This window comes from Leptonychotes weddellii, chromosome 14, assembly GCF_054177405.1.
Source record: "Leptonychotes weddellii isolate Sample4059 chromosome 14, ASM5417740v2, whole genome shotgun sequence".
Classification (NCBI taxonomy): domain Eukaryota; kingdom Metazoa; phylum Chordata; class Mammalia; order Carnivora; family Phocidae; genus Leptonychotes; species Leptonychotes weddellii.
In genome coordinates, this window is record NC_138382.1 from 33,517,186 (window position 1) to 33,538,208 (window position 21,023).

The 21,023-nt window shown below is 40.9% G+C and overlaps 1 protein-coding gene across 2 annotated transcripts in view; it reads left to right on the top strand.

Annotated features, from left to right (window-relative positions):
• The window catches only part of SNAPC3 (small nuclear RNA activating complex polypeptide 3), a 53,516-nt gene that overhangs the window by 15,246 nt on the left and 17,247 nt on the right, over nucleotides 1–21,023 (top strand). For both annotated transcript variants that reach the window (XR_004077404.2, XM_006738841.3), the window contains exons 3-6: nucleotides 1,501–1,585; nucleotides 8,969–9,073; nucleotides 11,150–11,299; nucleotides 20,657–20,739. Coding sequence is in view for 1 of the 2 variants with exons in the window: in XM_006738841.3 (XP_006738904.2) it covers nucleotides 1,501–1,585; nucleotides 8,969–9,073; nucleotides 11,150–11,299; nucleotides 20,657–20,739 (423 nt within the window). In the remaining variant the exon portion in view is untranslated. The remainder of the gene's footprint in view (nucleotides 1–1,500; nucleotides 1,586–8,968; nucleotides 9,074–11,149; nucleotides 11,300–20,656; nucleotides 20,740–21,023) is intronic.

Genomic DNA, 21,023 nt, shown 5'->3' on the forward strand with positions numbered 1-21,023 from the left:
GACTGAGCCAACCAGGTGCCCCTCAAATAAATAAAATCTTTAAAAAAAGTCTCATTGAGGCTCTTAGTACTTGATTTCCGGACTGAGACAAGGAAGTGCAAGGTGAGCCTGGAGCTTACGGTGCTAGAAAGTAAGGAAATGCTCAAAAAAAGGATGAGGGTTGGGCGCCTGGGTGGCTCAGTTGGTTAAGCGACTGCCTTCGGCTCAGGTCATGATCCCGGAGTCCTGGGATCGAGTCCCGCATCGGGCTCCCTGCTCAGCGGGGAGTCTGCTTCTCCCTCTGCCCCTCCCCCCTCTCATGCTCTCTCTATCTTCATTCTCTCTCTCAAATAAATAAATAAAATCTTTAAAAAAAAAAAAAAGGATGAGGGTTTGTTGAAAGACAGGAGCCAACTCAAAGGAGTGCCTAACAGCCACAGGTAGAACAGTTTGATCAATAGAATAATGATAGTATTAGATTTTAACCTACAGAATGAAATAAATACGAGTTCATATTAATATAAATGATCAAATAAATGGGAGGAGAGAGATAGGTCTTCCTCATAATACCAGTGAATAAATGTAGAAGGAGGGAAATAGGGAATCGCGCTTAGGCATATTCCACAGTAATAAATGTTGCAGACAAAATCTTTTGAATGCTAAAAACCCTGGGTGAAAGTGAGGAGAAACAAGATTTGCATGGTTTCAAAGTATCTTCCCCTAAATACTTAGCGAGTACAAAGGAAAAGAAAAGAAAGTATCTTTCTAGCGTAGGAATCTGGCAGACAGGAACTTAACCAAAGTAAACATCACCAGTAACAAGACATGTTAATATCAACATCATGAACCTCTTGGTATGACACCGTGGGGACATCATTCTTGTGGTATTCATGCCAAAAATGCACAGCATTACTCCAGTCTTAAGCAACCAGCAGTCAGTGCAAATTCAAGGACATTCTACAAAATAACAAAGTAGAGCTCTTCAGAAGTGTCAAAGTGATGAAAGACGAGGAAAACTGCCGTACTGCAGACAAATGGAGGGAATGCAGTGTAGTGTCCTACAGAGGATCCTGGGGCAGAAGAAAAGGCATTACATTTAAAAACTTGTAAAATTCAAAAAAGACTTAGAGTTACTAATACTGTATTAATGTTAATTTTCTGATCTTGATAATTATGATCATGTAAGGTGTTAATATAGGGAAAACCGGGTGAGAGATATAAGGGGACTCTACTATTTTTACAGCTTCTTTTAGCTATAAGTCTAAAATTAGTTCAAAATTCGTTCAAGGGGTGCCTGGGTGGCTCAGTCAGTTAAGTGTCCGACTTGATGTCAGTTCAAGTCAGGATCTCAGAGATTGCTGGGCATGGAGCCTGCTTGGGATTCTCTCTTCTTCTCCCTCTGCCCCTGCCTCTCTCTCAAAAAAAAAAAAAAAATTAGTTCAAATAAAAGTTAAGTATTAAAGATATCTTGGAAGACCCAGTAAAGGTATTGAAGTTTGATTTTTCTTGTTCTTCTAACAGGGTTAGAAAGAAACTTCTGGAACAGCGGGAAGAAACCATAACAATAGATCGGGTTTGCAGACAAGAAACATTTGCTTATGAGATGGTAAGAGTCTCATCTTTCTTTTTTTTCCCCAGGAAACAGTGAAACACTCTGTCATTGGGTGTTAGTGATGACTGTAGGGTGGCTTTATATTGGATATGCTTAGCTGAAAACAAACTTAGAGAAACCTCGTTGGGACTGGGAACTGGTAGGAGAAAAAGACCCACAGAACTCAGGTGATCGGGGGGCACCTGGGTGGCTCAGTCAGTTAAACGTCTGCCTTCGGCTCAGGTCATGATCCGCCATCGGGCTCCCTGCTCACTTGGGAGCCTACTTCTCTCCTCGCTCCTGTGCTCTCTCTCACTATGTCTGCCTCTGTCTCAAATAAATAAATAAAAATCTTGAAGAAAAAATTCAAGTGATGGCACATTTGACTCTTTCAGATCTCTGCCTTTATTCTTGCATTTGTTTGTTTGTTTGACAGAGAAAGAGCACAAGCAGGGGGAGCAGCAGAGGGAGAGGGAGAAGTAAACTCCTTCCTGAGCAGGGAACCTGATGCGGGGCTCAATCCCAGGACCCTGGGATCATGACCCGAGCTTAACTGACTGAGCCACCCAAGCACCCCTTTATTTCTGCTTTTAGTTTGGTTTTGCTCTCTATATTAGGCTAAATTCATGCCTTTTCATCTCCCTATTGCTGGTACTTTTGTTCTGCTCCTGATTGTAGTTTAATCACATTCTTAATCCACCATCTCTTATGTAAACCCTCAGAAAAATTTAAGTTGATAAATAATGAGGAATTAAGTGTTAGACATGATGGGTTCATTCAGTACATATTCTTGAAGACCTACTATGTGTCAGATGCTGTGTTGGTCACTTGGTAGTACATAAAGGCATCTGTTTTCTCTCCCACTTATTTTTTATTGTGGTAAAATTCACATAACATAAAATTTACTATTTTAACCATTGTTAAATGTTCAGTTTAAGTGGCCAGTTTAAGTGGCATTAAGTACATTGACTGTGTTATGTACCCATCAGTATTTCCAGAACTTTTTCATCATCTCAAACAGAAATTCTGTACTGAGTAAATAACTCCCCATTTTCCTTTCCCTCAGCCCCTGGTAACCTTTATTCTACTTTCTGTCTCTATGAATTTGCCTGTTCTAGATACCTCATGTAAGTGGAATCATGCAATATTTGTTCTTTTGTGTTCAGCTTATTTTACTTAGTATAATGTTTTAAAGGTTTTATCTGTGACTGAATAATATTTCCTTGTATGGTTATACCACATTTTGTTTATCTGTTCATCTTCTGATGGCCATTTGGCTTATTTCCATTTTTTGGCTATTGTAAATAATGCTGCTATGAACACCAGTATACAGGTATCTGTTTGAGTCCATTTTCAGTTCTTTTCAGTATATACCTGGGAGTGCAATTGCTCAGGCATATGCTAATCTAGGTTTAACATCTTGAGGAACCATCAAACTTTTCCACAGCAGCTGGGTCATTTGACAATCCCACTAGCAATGCACAAAGGTTCCAGTTTCTCCACATCCTCTTCAACATTTGTTATTGTTTTTTGAGAATAGCCATCCTAGTGGGCATATGGTATCTCATTATGATTTCAGTTTGCATTTCCCAGATGGTAAGTGATGTTGAGCATCTTTTCATGTGCCTTTTGGCCATTTGAATGTCATCTTTGGAGAAATGTCTATTCACGTCCTTTACTAGTTTTTTAATTGGGTTGTCCCTTTGTTGAGTTGTAAGAGTTCTTTGTATATTCTGGATACTAGACCCTTACTATATGTGTGATTTTAAAATGTTTTCTCTCATCTACAGGTCATCTTTTCACTCCCTTGATAGTGTCCTCTGATGTACAAAAGTTTTAAAATTTGATTAAGTTCACTTTATCTTTTTGTTGTTGATATCTGTGCTTTTGGTGTCGTACTTAAACTATCTTCAAATCCATTGTAGTAATGAAGCTTTCCCCCATGTTTTCGTCTAAGAGTTTATAGTTTTAGCTCTTAGTTCAAGTCTTTGATCCATTTTGAGTTAATTTTTATATATAAGGAAAAGGTATAACTTCATTCGTTTGTATGTGGATATCAAGTTTTCCCAGCACCATTTGTTGAAGAATGGTGTGTTGAATGGTCTTGACACCTTCGTTAAAAGTCAGTTGACCATACAAGATTTATTTCTGAGTTCTCCATTCTATTCCATGAGTCTGTATGTCTGTCTTACCTTCAGCCTAATCCTGTTTTGATTATTATAGCTTTGTGGTCATTTTTGAAATTGGGAAATGTGAGTCTTCCAATTTTAATCTTTTTCAGGATTGTTTTGGCTGTTTATGGTTCCTCGGAATTCCCTAGGGATTTTAGGAGGGTGGTTTTATTTCTGGGTCAAAAAAAAAAAACCCATAGTGATTTTGATAGGGATTGAATTGACTCTGTATATGATTTGGGGTAGTGTTGTCATTTGAACATCTTCTAATCCATGAACAAGCCTTGTCTTTAAATTTATTTAAGTTGTCATTAATTTTGTTCAGTAACATTTTGTAGTTTTTAAGTGTAAAAGCCTTTTATTTCTTTCTCTTTTTTTTAAGATTTTTTTATTCTCTTAAAGTAATTTCTACACCCAACATGGGCCTTGAACTCACAACCCTGAGATCAAGAGTCACATGCTCTACCGACTGAGCCAGGCAGGCATCCCACGTCTTTTCATTTCTGTTAGATTTATTCCTAAGTATTTTATTCCTTTTGATGATACTTTAAATGGAATTATTTTCTTAATATCCTTTTTAAGTTGTACACTGCTGCTATATAGAAATATAACCAGTTTTTGTGTGTTGATTTCGTAGCCTGCAACTTTGGTAAATTTATTAGCTCTAATAGGTTTTTTGTGTGGATTCTTTAGGATTTTATACATAGAAGATCATGCCTGTCATCTGCAAACAAGTAACTTTATCTCTTTCTAATTTGGTTGCTCATTCATTCTTTTTCCTTTCTTCCTTTTTTAATCTCATTATTCTGGCAGAATTTCTAGTACTGTGTTGAGCAGAAGTGGCAACAGTACACATCCTTATTGTTTTTCACCATTGAGTATGATTTTCGCTGTGGATTTTTTGTATATGTCCTTCATCATGTTGAAGAAGTGCCCTTCTGTTCCGAGTTTATTCAGTGCCTTTGTTGTGTAAAGGCATTGGATTTCCTCATCTTTTCTGCATTTCAGTGAAATAATGGTGTGGGTTTTTTCCATCCTCTGTTAGTGTGGTGTATTACATTGATTGATTTGCGTGTGTTGAACTACTCTTGCATCCTGAGGATAAACCCCGCTTGGCTGTGGTATATAATCCTTTTTATATGCTGCTGAATTTGGTTTGCTAGTATTTTGGTTTTAAAGATTATTTATTTATTTGAGATCAAGCAAGAGAGAGTGAGAGCGTGGGGGGAGGAGCAGAGGGAGAGGGAGAAGCAGGTTCTCCCCTGAGCAGGGAACCCCAATGTGGGGCTTGATCCCAGGACTCTTGAGATCATGACCTGAGCTGAAGGCAGATGCTTAACCGACTGAGCCACCCACGTGACCCGGTTTGCTAGTATTTTGTTAGGGAGTTTTGCATTTTCATTCATAAATGATACTGGCCTGTAGTTTTCTTGTGGTGTCTTTGTCTGGCTTTGCTATCAGAGTATGTTGATCTCATAGAATGAGTTAAGAAGTAGTATTCCCTCTGGGGGCGTCTGCATGGTTGGGCAATGCCTTCCAGTCAGGTCATGATCCCGGGGTCCTGGGATCGAGCCCTACATCGGGCTCCCTGGTCAGCAGGGAGTCTGCTCCCCCCCCCGCACCCGAAATAAATAAAATCTTAAAAAACGTATTCCCTCAGGATGCCCGGCTGGCTCAGTTGGTAGAGCATGTGACTCTTGACTTCACTTTGGGCATAGAGCATACTTTAAAAAAAAAAAAAGTATTCTCTCTTCAAACTTCTTGGAAGATGTTGGGGAGGATTGATATAATTCTTTAGTGTAGTTCACCAGTGAACTACACTAGTCCTGGGTCGGTTGGTCGGTATGTATGTATGTATGTATGTATGTGTTTATTTATTTATGTGACAGAGACACAGCGAGAGAGGGAACACAAGCAGGGGGGAGTGGGAGAGGGAGAAGCAGGCTTCCCGCCAAGCAGGGAGCCCCATGTGGGACTTGATCGCATGACTGTGGGATCAGACCTGAGCAGAAGGCAGATGCTTAACGACTGAGCCACTCAGGCGCCCCTTGGATTCGTTTTGATTGTTACCGTCCTTCTGCTAGTTTTGGGTTTAGTTTGCTCTTCTTTTTCCAGTTCCTTAGTGTATACAGTAAGGTTATTTACTTGAATTGTTCTTTTTTTAATGCAGATGTCTACAGCTGTTAAGTTTCCCTCTTTGTACTGCTTTTGCTGTGTCCTATAAGTTTCTGTGTTCTGTTTTCATTTTCATTTGTCTCAAGGTATTTTCTAATTTCCCTTGTGATTTCTTTTTTGACCCATTGGTCATTTAAGAGTGTGTTATTTAATATCCACTGAATTTTTAGTTTTGTTCCTATTACGATTTCTAGTTTTATTCAATTATAAACAGAAAATATACTTTAATTGATTTAGTACTTTCAAATTGATTTAAGACTTGGTGGTCTAGGGCGCCTGGGTGGCTCAGTTGGTTAAGCGACTGCCTTTGGCTCAGGTCATGATCCTGGAGTCCCAGGATCGAGTCCCGCATCGGGCTCCCTGCTCAGCAGGGCGTCTGCTTCTCCCTCTGACCCTCACCCCTCTCATGGCTCTCTCTCTCATTCTCTCTCTCAAATAAATAAATTTAAAAAAAAATCTTTATTAAAAAAAAAAGACTTGGTGGTCTATCTCAGAGAATTGTTCATGTGCACTTGAGAAGAATGTATTGTTGGATGGAGTGTTCTGTATCTGTCAGTGAGATCTCATTGGTTTGTAGTGTTATTTCCTTATTAATTTTCTGTGTGGTTATTCTACTCATTATTGGAAGTGGGGTATTGAAGTTTCCACCTATTATCATAGAACAATGTATTTCTCCCTTCAGTTCTGTCAGTTTTGCTTCATATATTTTGGCATTCTGTTGTTAGCTACGTATGTATATAATTATTGTATCTTTTTGGATTGCATATTTTATCAATAAACAGTGCCCTCCTTTGTCTCCTGTAACCTTTTTTTACTTAAAGTCCGTTTTATCTGACAATAATATAGCTTTCATTTGGTTACTATTTGTGTGGAATACCTTTTTCCATTTTTTTACTTCCAACCTCTTTGTGTCTTCACGTCTAAAGTGAGTCTCTTACAGAGAGTGTATAGATGATGAAATATTTTTAATCCATTCTGCCAATCTTTGCCTTTTTAATGGGAAAGTCTAGCCCACCTGTATTAAAGTAATTACTTTATTTCTGCCATTTAGGCATCTGTATGCCGTACCTATCTTTTGTTCCTTGGTTCCTCTGTTATTGTCCTTTTTGGTATTTAGTTGAATTTTTACGGTGTATTTTGTTTTCCTTCTTTCCATATGTATGTGTTTTACTTGTTTTTGTAGTGGTTACCTTGTGGATTACAATTACCATCTTAAAACTATAACAACCTAATCTTAATAATACCAACTTTGTTTCAGTAGTGCCTTCAAGGACAGATACTCTGCTTTTATACATCTCTGTCCCTCTCCCTTGATGTTGTTATTGTCTCATCATCTCTTTGTGTGTCTGTTAACATAAATTTATAAATACTGTTTTATGCATTTGCTTTTGAGAAAAAAAGTTATAAACTAAAAATACGATAGCTTTGGCTTTTATATTTGCCTATGCAGTTACCATTACCAGTGTTCTTTATTTCTTCTTACGGATTCAAGTTACTGTCTAGTGTCTTCTCACTTCATCCTGAAGAACTCTCTTTAGCATTTCTTGTACAAAGCCTACCGGTAATGAACTCTCCCCCCTCTTTTTTTATCTGAAAATGCCTTAATTTCTTTTTCATTCCTGAAGGATAGTTTTGCCAGGCATAGAATTCTTGGTTAATGGTGTTTTTTTCTTTCATGACTTCAAATATGTTGTCCTACTCCCAGCTCACTGAATGCATTTAAAACAGTTGATTTAACAGCTTTGACAAGTAACTTCTGTATCTGGGCTTCCTCGAGGGTGGCTTTTGTCAGATTTTTTTGTTTTTTCTTGTGAATGTGACATATTTTCTTGTTTCTTTGTGTGCTTTATGTTTTTATGGAGAACAACGAATCTGTACTGGACATTCTGAGTAAATTTTTTTACTTGTTGATTGTTGGAGCTGCATGTACTCCTTATTGTGTATGGTTATGGATATTTCTGTTTTATTATCTCTATGGACAGCCAAGAGTTCAAGATTTCCTTAAATGTCTGCCTCCACAAATTTAAAAAAAAGAAAAGGCCCTGTTTCTAAATTTCCCAGTAGCTGCTGCTGTGGGAAGCCACTGCTACCAGGAGACCAAAACCCAGGCAGGTGTCTGCACCGGGTCATCAGGACATTACCAGAGCAACCAAAACCCCCAGTTTTGGGAGAACAAGGTCGCCCTTGCTTGTCATGGCATCAGCCATCTATTCAGGAACATAGGCCCCTATTCCCACATCTGCAGTGGGGCTGAGGAATGGGGGGTGGCAGTTGCTTTGCACTCTGTGCTTACTAATGAAAGATTATCCTTTCATCAAACACTTTCCTAGTCGATGTAACTGACTGACCAGGTTCCAGAATTCCAAAACAGTTGGTTCCGATCTCTCTTTCCATCTTAACTGGTTGCTTTGGTGGAGGGACTGATCCCGAGAGCTGCCAACTATGCCATTTTGCGTATTGTCACTTCCTCTTAACTTTTACACGGGTACTTCTTAACTAGTCTGCTCTGGGGGCTTTTATTTTGTAGTTATTGTGCTCACATAATAGAAGTGTGAGGTATTACAGATGTGAGAATGTTGTGAAAAGCAAGACTGTGTTGGTTTTAGAGCCAAACTGATCTGCATCCAGACTTGCTGATTTACCTTGGGTAAATCTGAACCTCTGTGCATCTGTCAAATAGCTCTTATAATAGTGTGAGAGGAGGTATGTACAAGTGTTATGAGCAGCTGTAAATGCCAGTGTTACACCAGCATTAGTTGATATTCCTGTTTTATCATCAGTTGCTAAGCATTTAGTGCCAACCATATTAGATACAGTATGTACACGTTCCCAGCAATAGTTCTGTAAAATGAGTATTTTCTGTTTTTTTTTTTTTTTTTACAGAAGATGAAACTAAAGCTTAAGAGAGGTTTTAGCAATTTTCTTAAAGTAAAATTAGGAGTCAAAGCCAGGGCTGCCTGACTCTAGCCTTGCTTACAGCTGTTGTTCCACACTGCCTCTTCGCTGAGTCACACTGTGATTTTAAGGTCTCTTACTTGTTTTTCTCCTTCAGGAGTCACATGCCATAGGAAAAAAGCCTGAAAATCCAGCAGACATGATTGAAGAAGGGGAGCTTATCCTATCTGTGAATATCTTATACCCTATTATATTTCATAAGGTCAGTAGTAAAACCTTTTGAATTTCACAGATAATATGGGTGACTTTTGTCAAAGGGTTTAATAATTTGAATAGTCACAACCTTTAGGGTTCAAAATAAATGCAAACATACACTTTTATGTAACAGTTATAATACTGGAATTTATTTGTAATTGCTGCACTGGAAGCAACTGAAAGTATATGTAAATCCACAGTGATTGTAATTATGTGAATTCTTGGGTTTGTTTCTTAGGTGTTTTTTGTTTGTTTGTTTGTTTTTTACAGAATAGGTGACTGGTAAAGGAGTAGGGTACCCTTTGTTCACCAATTCAGAATACTTGGGAAGCTGTCAAAACTAACTAAAAACAGCTCTTCTTTGATGAAAATGCAGAAAGTTAACAGAGTATTCAGAAATTTCTTAGAGGTCTCTGATAAAAAGAATTCTACCGTAGCCCCTAGTGTGTATATTCTTGATTCCCCAAATAGATGTCACAAACTTTGATAAGGTTTAATTGAAATATTACTATACATGAATTGCACTTGTGAATAGTCAATAATGAAGCAGCTGGGATATAGTTAGTACTAATTACCTTGTTTGATTAAGATCTGAAATTACCAGTCAAACCAAACCAATAAAACGGAACCTCTGGGTCTATAACATGAGAGTAGTGTATAGATTGTTTGGAGGAAATTTTAAAACACACTGCTGCTGGGGCGTCTGGGTGGCTCAGTCAGTGTAGATCATCCAATTCTTGATCTCAGGTCTTGATCTCAGGGTTATGAGTTCAAGCCCTGGGTTGGACGTGGAGCCTACTTAAAATAATAATAATAAATAAAACACAGTGCTGCTAGATGAAGTTATATTCCAAAGGTTCTTGGTAATTTCATTTTAGTAGCATCTTGATTATAAACTTAGCTTATTTTGTTTTTTTTAAAGATTTTATTTATTTGACAGAGAAAGAGAGAAAGAGGACAAGCAGGGGGAGCGGCAGGCAGAGTGAGAAGCAGGCTCCCCACCAAGCAGGGAGCCTGATGTGGGGCTCGATCCCAGGACCCTAGGATCACAGCCTGAGCCGGAGGCAGGCACCTAATGACTGAGCCACCCAGGCACCCCATAAACTTTAGCTTAAACTAAGAAAGTTCTGTTGCCAAGTGTCTTAGTCCTTTGTGGCCGCTGTAACAAAATACCGCTGATCGAGTGGCTTATAACCAGCAGTTTGTCCCAGTTCTGGATGTTGGGAGTCCAAGCTTGGGACTAGCACAGGCAGGTGAGGCCCTCTTCCAGGTCACAGGCCTCTCAGGTGTCCGAAGGAGCTAGGCTTTCTGTGGGCTCTTTTATAAGAGCACTGACTCCGTTCATGAGGCTCAGCCTGCACCACCTCATCACCCCCCCTCCCAGAGACCCAACCTCCGAACACTATCACTTGGGTGGTAGGATTGCAGTATCTGAATTTGGGGTGGACAAAGACATTCAGATCATAATACCAAGCGTCTCAGTTGCCTGTGGGATTCTGAGTTATGGAGGTGGCCGAGTGACTATACTAGGGGCCAGTGCCATTGAGAGATGTTAATTACTTACATTTCCTGAGAGGAGCAAGTCGACCACAGCCGCAGGGCCACAGAGGAAAGCACCAGTGACAGTTGGGAACCAGAAGGAGTGAGGAGAAGCCAAAGGCCACAGCCTTTATTGAGGTTTCCATGGGCAGGGCGAATGGTTCGGGCTTGGCTAGGTTGAGTAATTCCAGCAGGTTCGGGGGCCTAGGGACTGTCCCTAGTTGTCCACTACCTGACCTTACATTGATTTAGGACGAGCAAATACTGGCTTGGTGTGTGAGAATGAGAACAAGGAAGTGACTTCAGAGACCAGGCTCTGGATCACGGGGGAGATGTAAACAGTTTTGGCCATTAATTTGGCCCTGTTATTAATGGATGCCAGATGGACAAATACAGAATCTAAGAAAACACAGAACACTAAGTTATGGGGATAACTTTAAATTCAGAAAACCAGTAACTTCATCTAAATCTGGTCAGGACAGGATGTACAGTTTAATTGCTTCGTCTCTAAGTGGACACTTAAATTTTACCACTTGAATTTTAGCACAAAGAACACAAACCATACCAGACGATGCTGGTGTTGGGCAGTCAGAAGCTCACGGAAGTGAGAGATTCAATTTGCTGTGTCAGTGACCTCCAGATTGGTGGGGAATTCAGCAACACTCCTGATCAAGCTCCTGAGCACATAAGCAAAGTAAGGTGTTGTGTTTTCTTTTTTTTCTTACCCCTCATAAAACAAGAAGAAATAATAATAGTAATAACAATAATAATAAGCTAAATAAGTAGTGATTACTCTAGCAGACTACTCTACTCTAGCAGACTCATAAATGTTCCAGTAAATCCTTTCTTCTTTTATGCCATTCCATCAAGTTTATCTCTTCCCTTCTTTTTATCATCAAGACATTTTCAGGGGCGCCTGGGTGGCTCAGTCGTTAAGCGTCTGCCTTTGGCTCAGCTCATGATCCCAGGGTTCTGGGATCCAGCCCCGCATTGGGCTCTTTGGTCAGCGGGGAGTCTGCTTCTCCTTCTCCCTCTATGCGCTCTCTCTCTCTCTCAAATAAATAAATAAGGGCGCCTGGGTGACTCAGTCATTAGGCGTCTGCCTTCGGCTCAGCTCATGATCCCAGCATCCTGGGATCGAGTCCCACATCGGGCTCCCTGCTCTGCGGGAAGCCTGCTTCTCCCTCTCCCACTCCCCCTGCTTGTGTTCCTGCTCTCGCTATGTCTCTCTCTGTCAAAAAAATAAATAAAAATCGTTAAAAAAATAAATAAATAAAATAAATAAATAAATAAAATCTTAAAAAAAAAAAAGACATTTTCAAAGATGAGGCTGTGCTCAGTTTTGATTTTCTATCTCCCCTTCAGTTCTCAACCATTCTATTAGTGTATACTCTTCCTTTTAAGGTCATAGTTACCACCTAATTGTCTAATCTTTTCTCCATGTTCATACAACTTGACCTCACTAGCATTTGAATTTGCTGTTCACTGTCTCCTCTTTCAAACTCTGAGTTTACATCTGTCCTAACTGCCCCCAGCAAAGGGTGGGCGTCCACCTGAGAGCCTCACTGCCCATAGAAGGTCCTGTCAGTTCAAGGCGCAGTACCAAGCAGGGACACAGAGAGCATCTGATGTTGGTCCTTGCTGCTGTTTCCCATGGAGTTGCTCTCAGAAGGACAGAGAAGTTTACATACCCATAGGATAAAGATAGAAAGGGGCAAAGTGGTAGACTGGCCGCCCACAAAGTTTTCCGAAGGGATTGCTTGCCCAGTAAAGTAGTAGGGTCTTGATCCCTCTGTATTTCATGGTAGGGCAGACTTGAGCTAATTCTGTTACTTGGTACACCTCTGGTAGAAGACCTCAGGTTTACTGGCCCACTTAAAAGGGGCGGCCTCTCCTGTAGATCAGGAAAGGATATTCGGGTCAACTAGAATGGAGAGGGTTTGGGTGAGAACCACCGCAGTCACTATTTTGCTGGTTCCTGTGCCACCAGCCACATAACTATTGCTAGCAATAGGCTTCAGGGCGCTTAGGTGGCCTAGTTGGTTAAGCGTCTGCCTTCGGCTTGGGTCATGATCCTGGAGTCCTGGGATCGAGCCCCACATCGGGCTCCCTGCTCCGCGGGAAGCCTGCTTTCCCTCTCCCACTCCCCCTGCTTGTGTTCCCTCTCTCTCACTGTGTCTCTCCCTCTCAAATAAATAAAATAAATAAAAAAAAAAACCGTAGACTTCATTTTGGCGGTTCTTATGAATCCTCCTGGTCTTTCCTCCGTTTTCATGGTTTTAAGTGTACTCGAATCTTTGTTAGTGTCTTTCGCCACGTTCTCTCCTGATTTCCACATCATTGTTTTGACTGCCTCCTGGACATTTTCGTTTAGCCTCAGTGCTGCCTGGCATTTTATTCGAATTTCTATAGTCGATTCACTCTGCCCCTTTTCAGGGGAACTGTGTGATTCATTCTGAAACTGCCTACATCTCATGGCTTACCATCAGTGGAAAACCCTTGCTGTTTGTTTCATGGAGAAGATAAAGTTACCAGAAGAGAACTTTCCATCACCTCTCACCTCCATATAGCCATCTGCCCATGTACCCTGCCCTCCCACGCGGACAGTGGCTGGACTAAAGCTTCTGCCACCTGAGGCCAGGCTGCCTGCCCATGGGATCCCATGTCCTCACCGTGCTTGGCCTCACATCACGGTTCCTTCCATTCTGCCAGCTCACCCTTCATTGCAGACACGCTGTGGTAGCTCCCTTCCTAAAACCTTGTCTCGACCATGCATCTTCCCCTAGCCACCACTCAGAGTGAATAACAGCTAGTAGGAACAATAATAGTCAATAATAGCCCCTAAATTCATTGTTTCTCTTTTTCTGCCGTCACCTTGTCTTACACTCAACATTTATTCCCAGCACTCCTGGAAAATCACTTTTCTTGATGCCACCATACACTTGGTTCTCACCTTTTCTGACCACTCATTGGCACGTCACACCTTTGAATATTCCTCCTTCCTTGCAACGTTTTCTTTACTTAGCTTTTAGGACATTACACCCACCTGATATTCTTTCTGTCTGACTGACTTTTAATTAATTCCTTTGCTGGATGCTTCTCATTTTCCTGACTTGTATTGTAAAGCCCTGGGTGTCAGTCCCTCAGACCTTCCCTCTATATCCTCCCTAGGTGATCTTACCCAGATTCATAGCTATCAATACTGGGACTTCCAAAATTATATCTCTAATCTCAGCATCTTCTCTGACCTCCAGACTTCTATATCCAGCAGTCTCCTTGACAGTTTTTTTATTTAAGTTTTATTTATTTAAGTAATGTCTAACCCAACGTGGGGCTGTAACTTACAGCCCTGAGATCAAGAGTTCTGATGCTCTTCCAACTGAGCCAGCCAGGTGCCCCATCCTTGACAGTTTTTATTTTTTTATTTTACTTTTTTTAAAGGATTTGTTTATTTATTTGACAGAGAGAGAGAGAGCACAAGCAGGGTGAGGGGGAGAGGGAGAAGCAAACCCCCACCAAGCAGGGAGCCCGATGCGGGACTCGATCCCAGGACCCTGGGATCATGACCTGAGCCGAAGGCAGACGCTTAACCGACTGAGCCACCCAGGCGCCCCGACAGTTTTTATTGGATGTCTAATAGCCATCTCAAACTTACTCTGTTCAGAAGCAGACTCTACATCTCCACCTCATTTTATGCCCTCCCCAGTGTTCCTATCTCAGTAAATATGCCTGTTCTGCATCTGGTTACTTGGGCTAAAAACCTGGGAGTCCTCCTTGTCTCCTTTTCCTCCCACATTGAAGGCATCAGCAAGAGCTTTGGCTCTACTTTGAAAATACATTTAGGCTTTGCCCCGCTCTTGCTTTCTGTGTCTCTAAGAAAAATAAAAAATAAATCTTTAAAAAAAAATTAAAAAATAGTCTTCAAAAATAAAAAGAAGTTGATCCTGTCCTTCTCCAGTTTAAAAATCTAAGTGGAGCTCTGTAGGCTGACATATAAGGCCTTTTGTAACGATGATTCCCAAGTTAACTTTCCCTACTATCCACCCCCTACTTCTGCACCTTATGCTTCAGCCACAGATAATTTACGTTGCTCAAGCATAACACTTTTTCATGCCTCCGAATGTCTGAACATGGTAGGAAGCCCTTTCCCTCCCTCCATCCATCTGGTTCATATTCATATTTCCAAACCCAGCTTTAAACTCACTTATTACATAAAATTTTTCCTGACAGTCCTCTCTTTGCCACCCTGGCACCGTTTCGTCTGGCTATTATAGTGCCTATAATAATCGGGTGGTGGTATTTGATAACGTCTCTCTGCCCCACAGGGCGGGCAGTGTTCTAGTCCTTTTGGTGATTGGCAAGGAGACCAGCGTCCTATGACTCATATAGATTTCACTTAGTTTTCTAGTTATACCAAAAATGGTTTTAAGATAATTGGTTTCTTCAGGTTTGGCATCTTGGTGCTCTTGGAAATAAACATTAGATTAAAGAGAAACAAATGGAATTTCAAGGCTGTGTGCAGACCAGGAAATAAAAATTTATCTTTTAAAGGAGAAGCAGGAGTCTTCTGCCATTGCTCTACCCTACCAAAAAAAAAAAAAGTGTAATTACAAAGTTTTTATAAATTCACTTTAATAAGCAAAATCTGAATTCACTCTGATGGCAATCATGTTTTCACGGCTCAAGGCAGTTGGAGTCAGATCTGGGAATGAGTCTTAGTGCCAGGAACCCTGGAGAGGGTTTTTAACCCGGCGTGGCTAGTTCGTTGTGTTTGTACATCAGTGCTGATGTGTTTAGCAGCTTTCTAAGCCGGGGGTTGGATGACCCATCGTCCTATTTTAAATACTTAACACACGTGCAGTTGTATTGTTTCTGCCTCTTCCGTCTCTTTATTAAAATAGTATCCTCAGGCGCCTGGGTGGCTCAGTTGGTTGAGCGACTGCCTTCGGCTCAGGTCATGATCCTGGAGTCCCGGGATCGAGTCCCGCGTCGGGCTCCCTGCTCAGCGGGGAGTCTGCTTCTCCCTCTGACCCCCCCCCTCATGTGCTCTCTCTCTCTCTCATTCTCTCTCTCAAATAAATAAATAAAATCTTTAAAAATAAAATAAAAATAAAAAAATAAAATAAAATAGTATCCTCTGGGGGCACCTGGGTGGCTCAGTTGGTTAATTAAGCGTCTGCCTTCGGCTCAGGTCATGATCGCAGGGTCCTGGGATCGAGCCCAGCATTGGGCTCCCTGCTTGGTGGGGGGCCTGCTTCTCTCTCTGCCTGCCGCTCCCCCTGCTTGTGCTCTCTCTCTCTGACAAATAAATAAATAGAATCTTAAAAAAAATAATATCCTCGGATATTGAGCACTTACCATGTGCTAGACAGAAGTACTCTTTGGACAGAATTCTCACCATTTAAAGATACGGAGAAGTTGGGTTAGAGCGCTGTCATGCGTTGCCCATGTTTGGTAAGCAGAGTGGAGGCTGCATTCAGACCGTTGTCAACTTGCCTTCCAAGCCCCACATTCTTGTTTGCCGTGTTGGCATGATGCTGGGCGTGAGGGTCTTTCCCTGCCTTTGTTTCCTTGCTGAATAGGCAGCGAGTGAAAACTCAGCTGTACTGAGAGTCGCAGCAGCTTCTAAACACATGGCCTCTGGAATCTCTGTTAACATTTGTCTGACCTATGGAAAGATTTTTATTTCACTGATTGGCATTTGTATTTTATGGTTTGGTTTTCTTTTTAATTTTTGCTTTGGAATTTTTTTTTCCCTGTTTATCTGAGTCCTCGTCTTTCTTGAGGAGTCTGGTCCCTTGGAAAATTCTGACCATACACACAAGAAATAGTATGAATCCTTATGTACCCATTACCCACCTTCGCCAATTCTCAGCATTTTGCCAAATTATTATTATTATTTTTTTAAGATTTTATTTATTTATTTGACAGCGAGAGAAGGAACACAAGCAGGCAGAATGGGAGAAGGAGAAGCAGGCTTCCCGCTGAGCAGGGAGCCCGATGTGGGGCTTGATCCCAGGATACTGAGATCATGACCTGAGCCGAAGGCAGACGCTTAACCAACTGAGCCACCCAGGCGCCCCTTGCCAAATTATTTTATCTGTTCACCTCATGCCATTGTCAAACTTAACAAAATTGAGAATTGGTCTGTCAGTTAATAATGCTTTTTTGGACAGATACTTGGCATGTATTCCACTGGTAATCATGGGAAAAAAATCAGTGCGTTGTGGTTCTTGTAGCTGAGGAAAGGAGAATCTTTATTTCAACCAATAAGCAAGAATTTTGAATATTAACTTAGATGATTTTAGTATGTGAGAAGACTGGGAGCATTGAGCCAGTATATTTCAATCTATTTTAAAGATTTTATTTATTTATTTGACAGAGAGAGACACAGCGAGAGAGGGAACACAAGTAAGGGGAGTGGGAGTGGGAGAGGGAGAAGCAGGCTTCCTGCGGAGCAGGGAGCCCGATGCGGGGCTCGATCCCAGGACCCTGGGATCATGACCTGAGCCGAAGGCAGACGCTTAACAACTGAGCCACCCAGGCGCCCCTATTTCAATCTATTTTAAAAGCTTATATCTAAAATGTAATATGTTTTGCTAACATTTGTTTTTTGGACTATTGTTGTTAAAGAATGGAGTGCATTTTTTTTTTTTTAAAGATTTTATTTATTTATTTATTTGAGAGAGAGAATGAGGAAGAGAGCACATCAGAGGGGAGAGGGTCAGAGGGAGAAGCAGACTCCCTGCCGAGCAGGGAGCCCGATGCGGGACTCGATCCAGGGACTCCAGGATCATGACCTGAGCCGAAGGCAGTCGCTTAACCAACTGAGCCACCCAGGCACCCGGAGTGCATTTTTTTTTTTTTTAAATATATGTATAAGATCAGGCCAGTATTTTCTACTCAAGTGTTGTTTTTTTGTTTTGTTTTGTTTTTTTAATGACCCCCCACATTTTAATATGTGGTCTACTTTTAACATTACTCAGATTAGTTTTTTTTTTTTCTTTTTTGTCAATAATCTCTTAAGGGTCTTGCTTAGAGGAACTTAAAAAAATACTTGGCACATATTGCTGTTACTTATTATAAATAAAGCCCTGGTGTAAGACAAAGAGCTTCTTCAGCATCTCTCCCATTACCATTTTCTCACAGCAGATCCTAGGAATACTTCTGAAAATTTTTTTTTTTAAGATTTTATTTATTTATTTGAGAGAGAGAGAGAAAGGGCAGAAGCTGTGGGGAGGGGTGGAGGGAGAGGGAGAAGCAGACTCCCCCACTGAGCAGGGAGCCCAATGCGGGACTCCATCCCGGGACCCTGGGATCACGACCCAAGCCAAAGGCAGACGCTCAACCAACTGAGCCACCCAGGTGCCCTATTTCTGAAATTCTAATATAGCTGATTTGAATGTTAACAAGAGAACAAACTACTGATGCCTAAAATTATATATAAATGACTTTGTTCACATGATCCTGTTAGTTCTCGATAGTTACTTTGTTTATAAAGTGGAAATAGTACCAGTAGACTCTGGGGCTACATTAGGTACATAACAGAAGTAACTTCTTACACTAGGTTTTCCATTTTGGTTGACAATCCTCCCCTCCCCAGAGTTGGTCAGCTAAAATAGCTGACAAAATAGGGAAACTAGTAGTGAGGATCTCTGGTTGCCACTGAAAATCAAAATTACCTGGTTTTGAGATTGCTCACATCTTCTGTTCTATTTGTATACTGACACAAGGAAAAGTTACTAATGGATGACTTCGGATTTAGATGCAAAACAGTACCCCTTCTAAATAATTATGCCAACCAAAAGCATTAAGTTGCCTAAATTACCTCAAGTTCTGTAGAAGCATTTTATTTTTTAAAAGATTTTATTTATTTATTTGATACAGAGACAGATAGCGAGAGCAGAAACACAAGCAGGGGGAGTGGGAGAGGGAGAAGCAGGCTTCCCGCCGAGCAGGGAGCCCGATGCGGGGCTCGATCCCAGGACCCTGGAATCCCGACCTGAGCTGAAGGCAGACGCTTAACGACTGAGCCACCCAGGCGCCCTGTAGAAGAATTTTGTAATGAAAAAATGAAACTTTTGTTTTTATTTCCAAAATAAGGCAGTATTCTTTCAGAACCTTTATTTTAGATCCTAGCTTACCTCTTTGAGTGTCCAGAAGTATATTTAGTGGCAGTTTTTGTGTTAATAGCAGCTAGATATGGCATTCTGGTACATGTTATCCTTTTGTCTCTACAGGTACCTGGGAAGGAGGTAATGGCTTTACTCCTATGTTACATGAAGAAACAGGGTCAGGGAAATTGAGGGACGGCCCAACGAGAAACAGCACAGCTAGTCTCATAAGGGTGTCTGATGCCATTGCCCGATAATAAGTAAATGAGGGAATGAAGAAAGAAAAATAGAAGCTTCGAAGGAGATACATTTGGTTATTTTAGAGTAAGATTTTTTTAATACCTGAAACTTACATATGTTTCATAGTTCATAAAGTGCTTTGGGGTTTTACAGTCCTGTAAGATAGTGTGACAGATACACAGGTGAGGAATCCGAAGTCTGAGGAGTACTTATATATAGATTAAGGAAAAGAACACAGGTCTTCTGACTCTCCCCCAGGGCTCTGATTGTAAGGGTATTGTGAAGAGCAAGTCTAACAGAGTGCTTCTCAGCACTGCTTGCCCATTTGAATCTCCTGGGGAGCTTGGGGAAACATTAGTGCCTGGGCCACATCCTGAGAGATTCTCATTCAGTGGCTCTGAGGTGAGACTTGGTCTTTTGGTGTTTCTAGGATTCTGTTATGCAGTGAGGATCAAGAGACACCCCTCTGGAAAGTCTGGTAGGCTGAAAGTTAAGAAACCTGACGATGGTTCAGACCAGTTGTGTGACTACTCTGGTCCTCTGGGGCAAGACTGCTTGAGTAAGGGGACGCCTGGGTGGCTCAGTCGTTAAGTGTCTGTCTTCGGCTGAGGTCATGATCCCGAAGTCCTGGGATTGAGTCACACATCGGGTTCCCTGCTCAGCAGGGAGCCTGCTTCTCCCTCTGCCCTTCACCCTGCTCATGTTCTCTCTCTCTCAAATAAATAAAATCTTAAAAAAAAAAAAAAGGACTGCTTGAGTAAGAATAGATACTCAAATTCTGCCTAAGAATTATTGAAAATTTGAAGGGAGAATTTTTATAAAAGTACACTGAGGGCGCCTGGATGGCGCAGTTGGTTGAGCATCCTAATCTTGGTTTCAGATAGTGATCTCAGGGCCATGGGATCGAGCCCAGCATTGGTCTCCACGCTCAGTGTGGAGCCTGTTGGAGAGTCTCTCTCCTTCTGCCCCTCCCGCTTGTGCTCTCTCTCAAATAAATAATCTTAAAAAAAAAAAAAAGTACACTGAGGGGTACCTGGGTAGCTCACTTGGTTAGGTGTCTGCCTTCACCTCAGGTCATGATCCCAGGGTCCTGGGATCAAGCCCCACATTGGGCTCCCTGCTCAGGAGGGACTTCTGCTTCTCCCTCTCCCTGCTCATGCTCTCTCTTGCTATCTCTGTTTCTCTCTCAAATAAATAATCTTTTTTTAAAAAAAGGTATGCTGAAAATACTAAAAAATAACAGAAAAACATAACTCTGTAATCACCTATCGCTGGGGAAATATCAAAGATGTGACTTTTGGTTTTTACTTCTAGTATCCAAAATAACTCACTGCTGTGTATTCATATAATAAAATAAATTGTTTATTTCATTTCTAATTAGGTTCCTTTCACAAGTCTCAGAATACACGAATTTAAATCAGACCTAGTGATTAAAACAGCAATAGGATAACATTGAAAATGGCAGCAAGGATCAGATGTTTACACTTTCATCCCTGGTAAATAGCATAAAACTTGTCACATAGGAGGTTCTCATTAAATAGTAAACAAATTAATGAGCTGAGCACTATTTTGTGAGGTTCCATAAAGTTACTGTAAAGCATATTAGTGTGGTTTTATGACCTATAGATTTTGAATTGGTAGCACTTTCCTAATTATTAATAGAGGACTCTCTTTCAATGCCATCTATTTCCTTATAGGACCTGTACAAATCAGCCTTCTTTTATTTTGAAGGGACATTTTACAATGATAAAAGATACCCCGAGTGCAGAGATTTGAGCAGGTACAGTTTTCAAAAATCTTCTCAGTTTTTCCTGTTTCTAGTTCTTGAAATAGTGAGATCTCCACAAATCCTATTACTGGTCTGTTAAGGGTCTTTGCTAAGGAATTGTTTTGTTTGTTTTGGGGTCAGAAATATCAGTTTTTAAAATATATTCAGTTATTTCATCTGGTTGGCCTAGGTATTATTAAGTTAATCAAAATTTTTACTTCAGAAAGAAAATTTTCCTATCAAAGATCTACAGACTATTTCAAAATCTTTGTGTTATCTACTGTCTTAGAAATTCC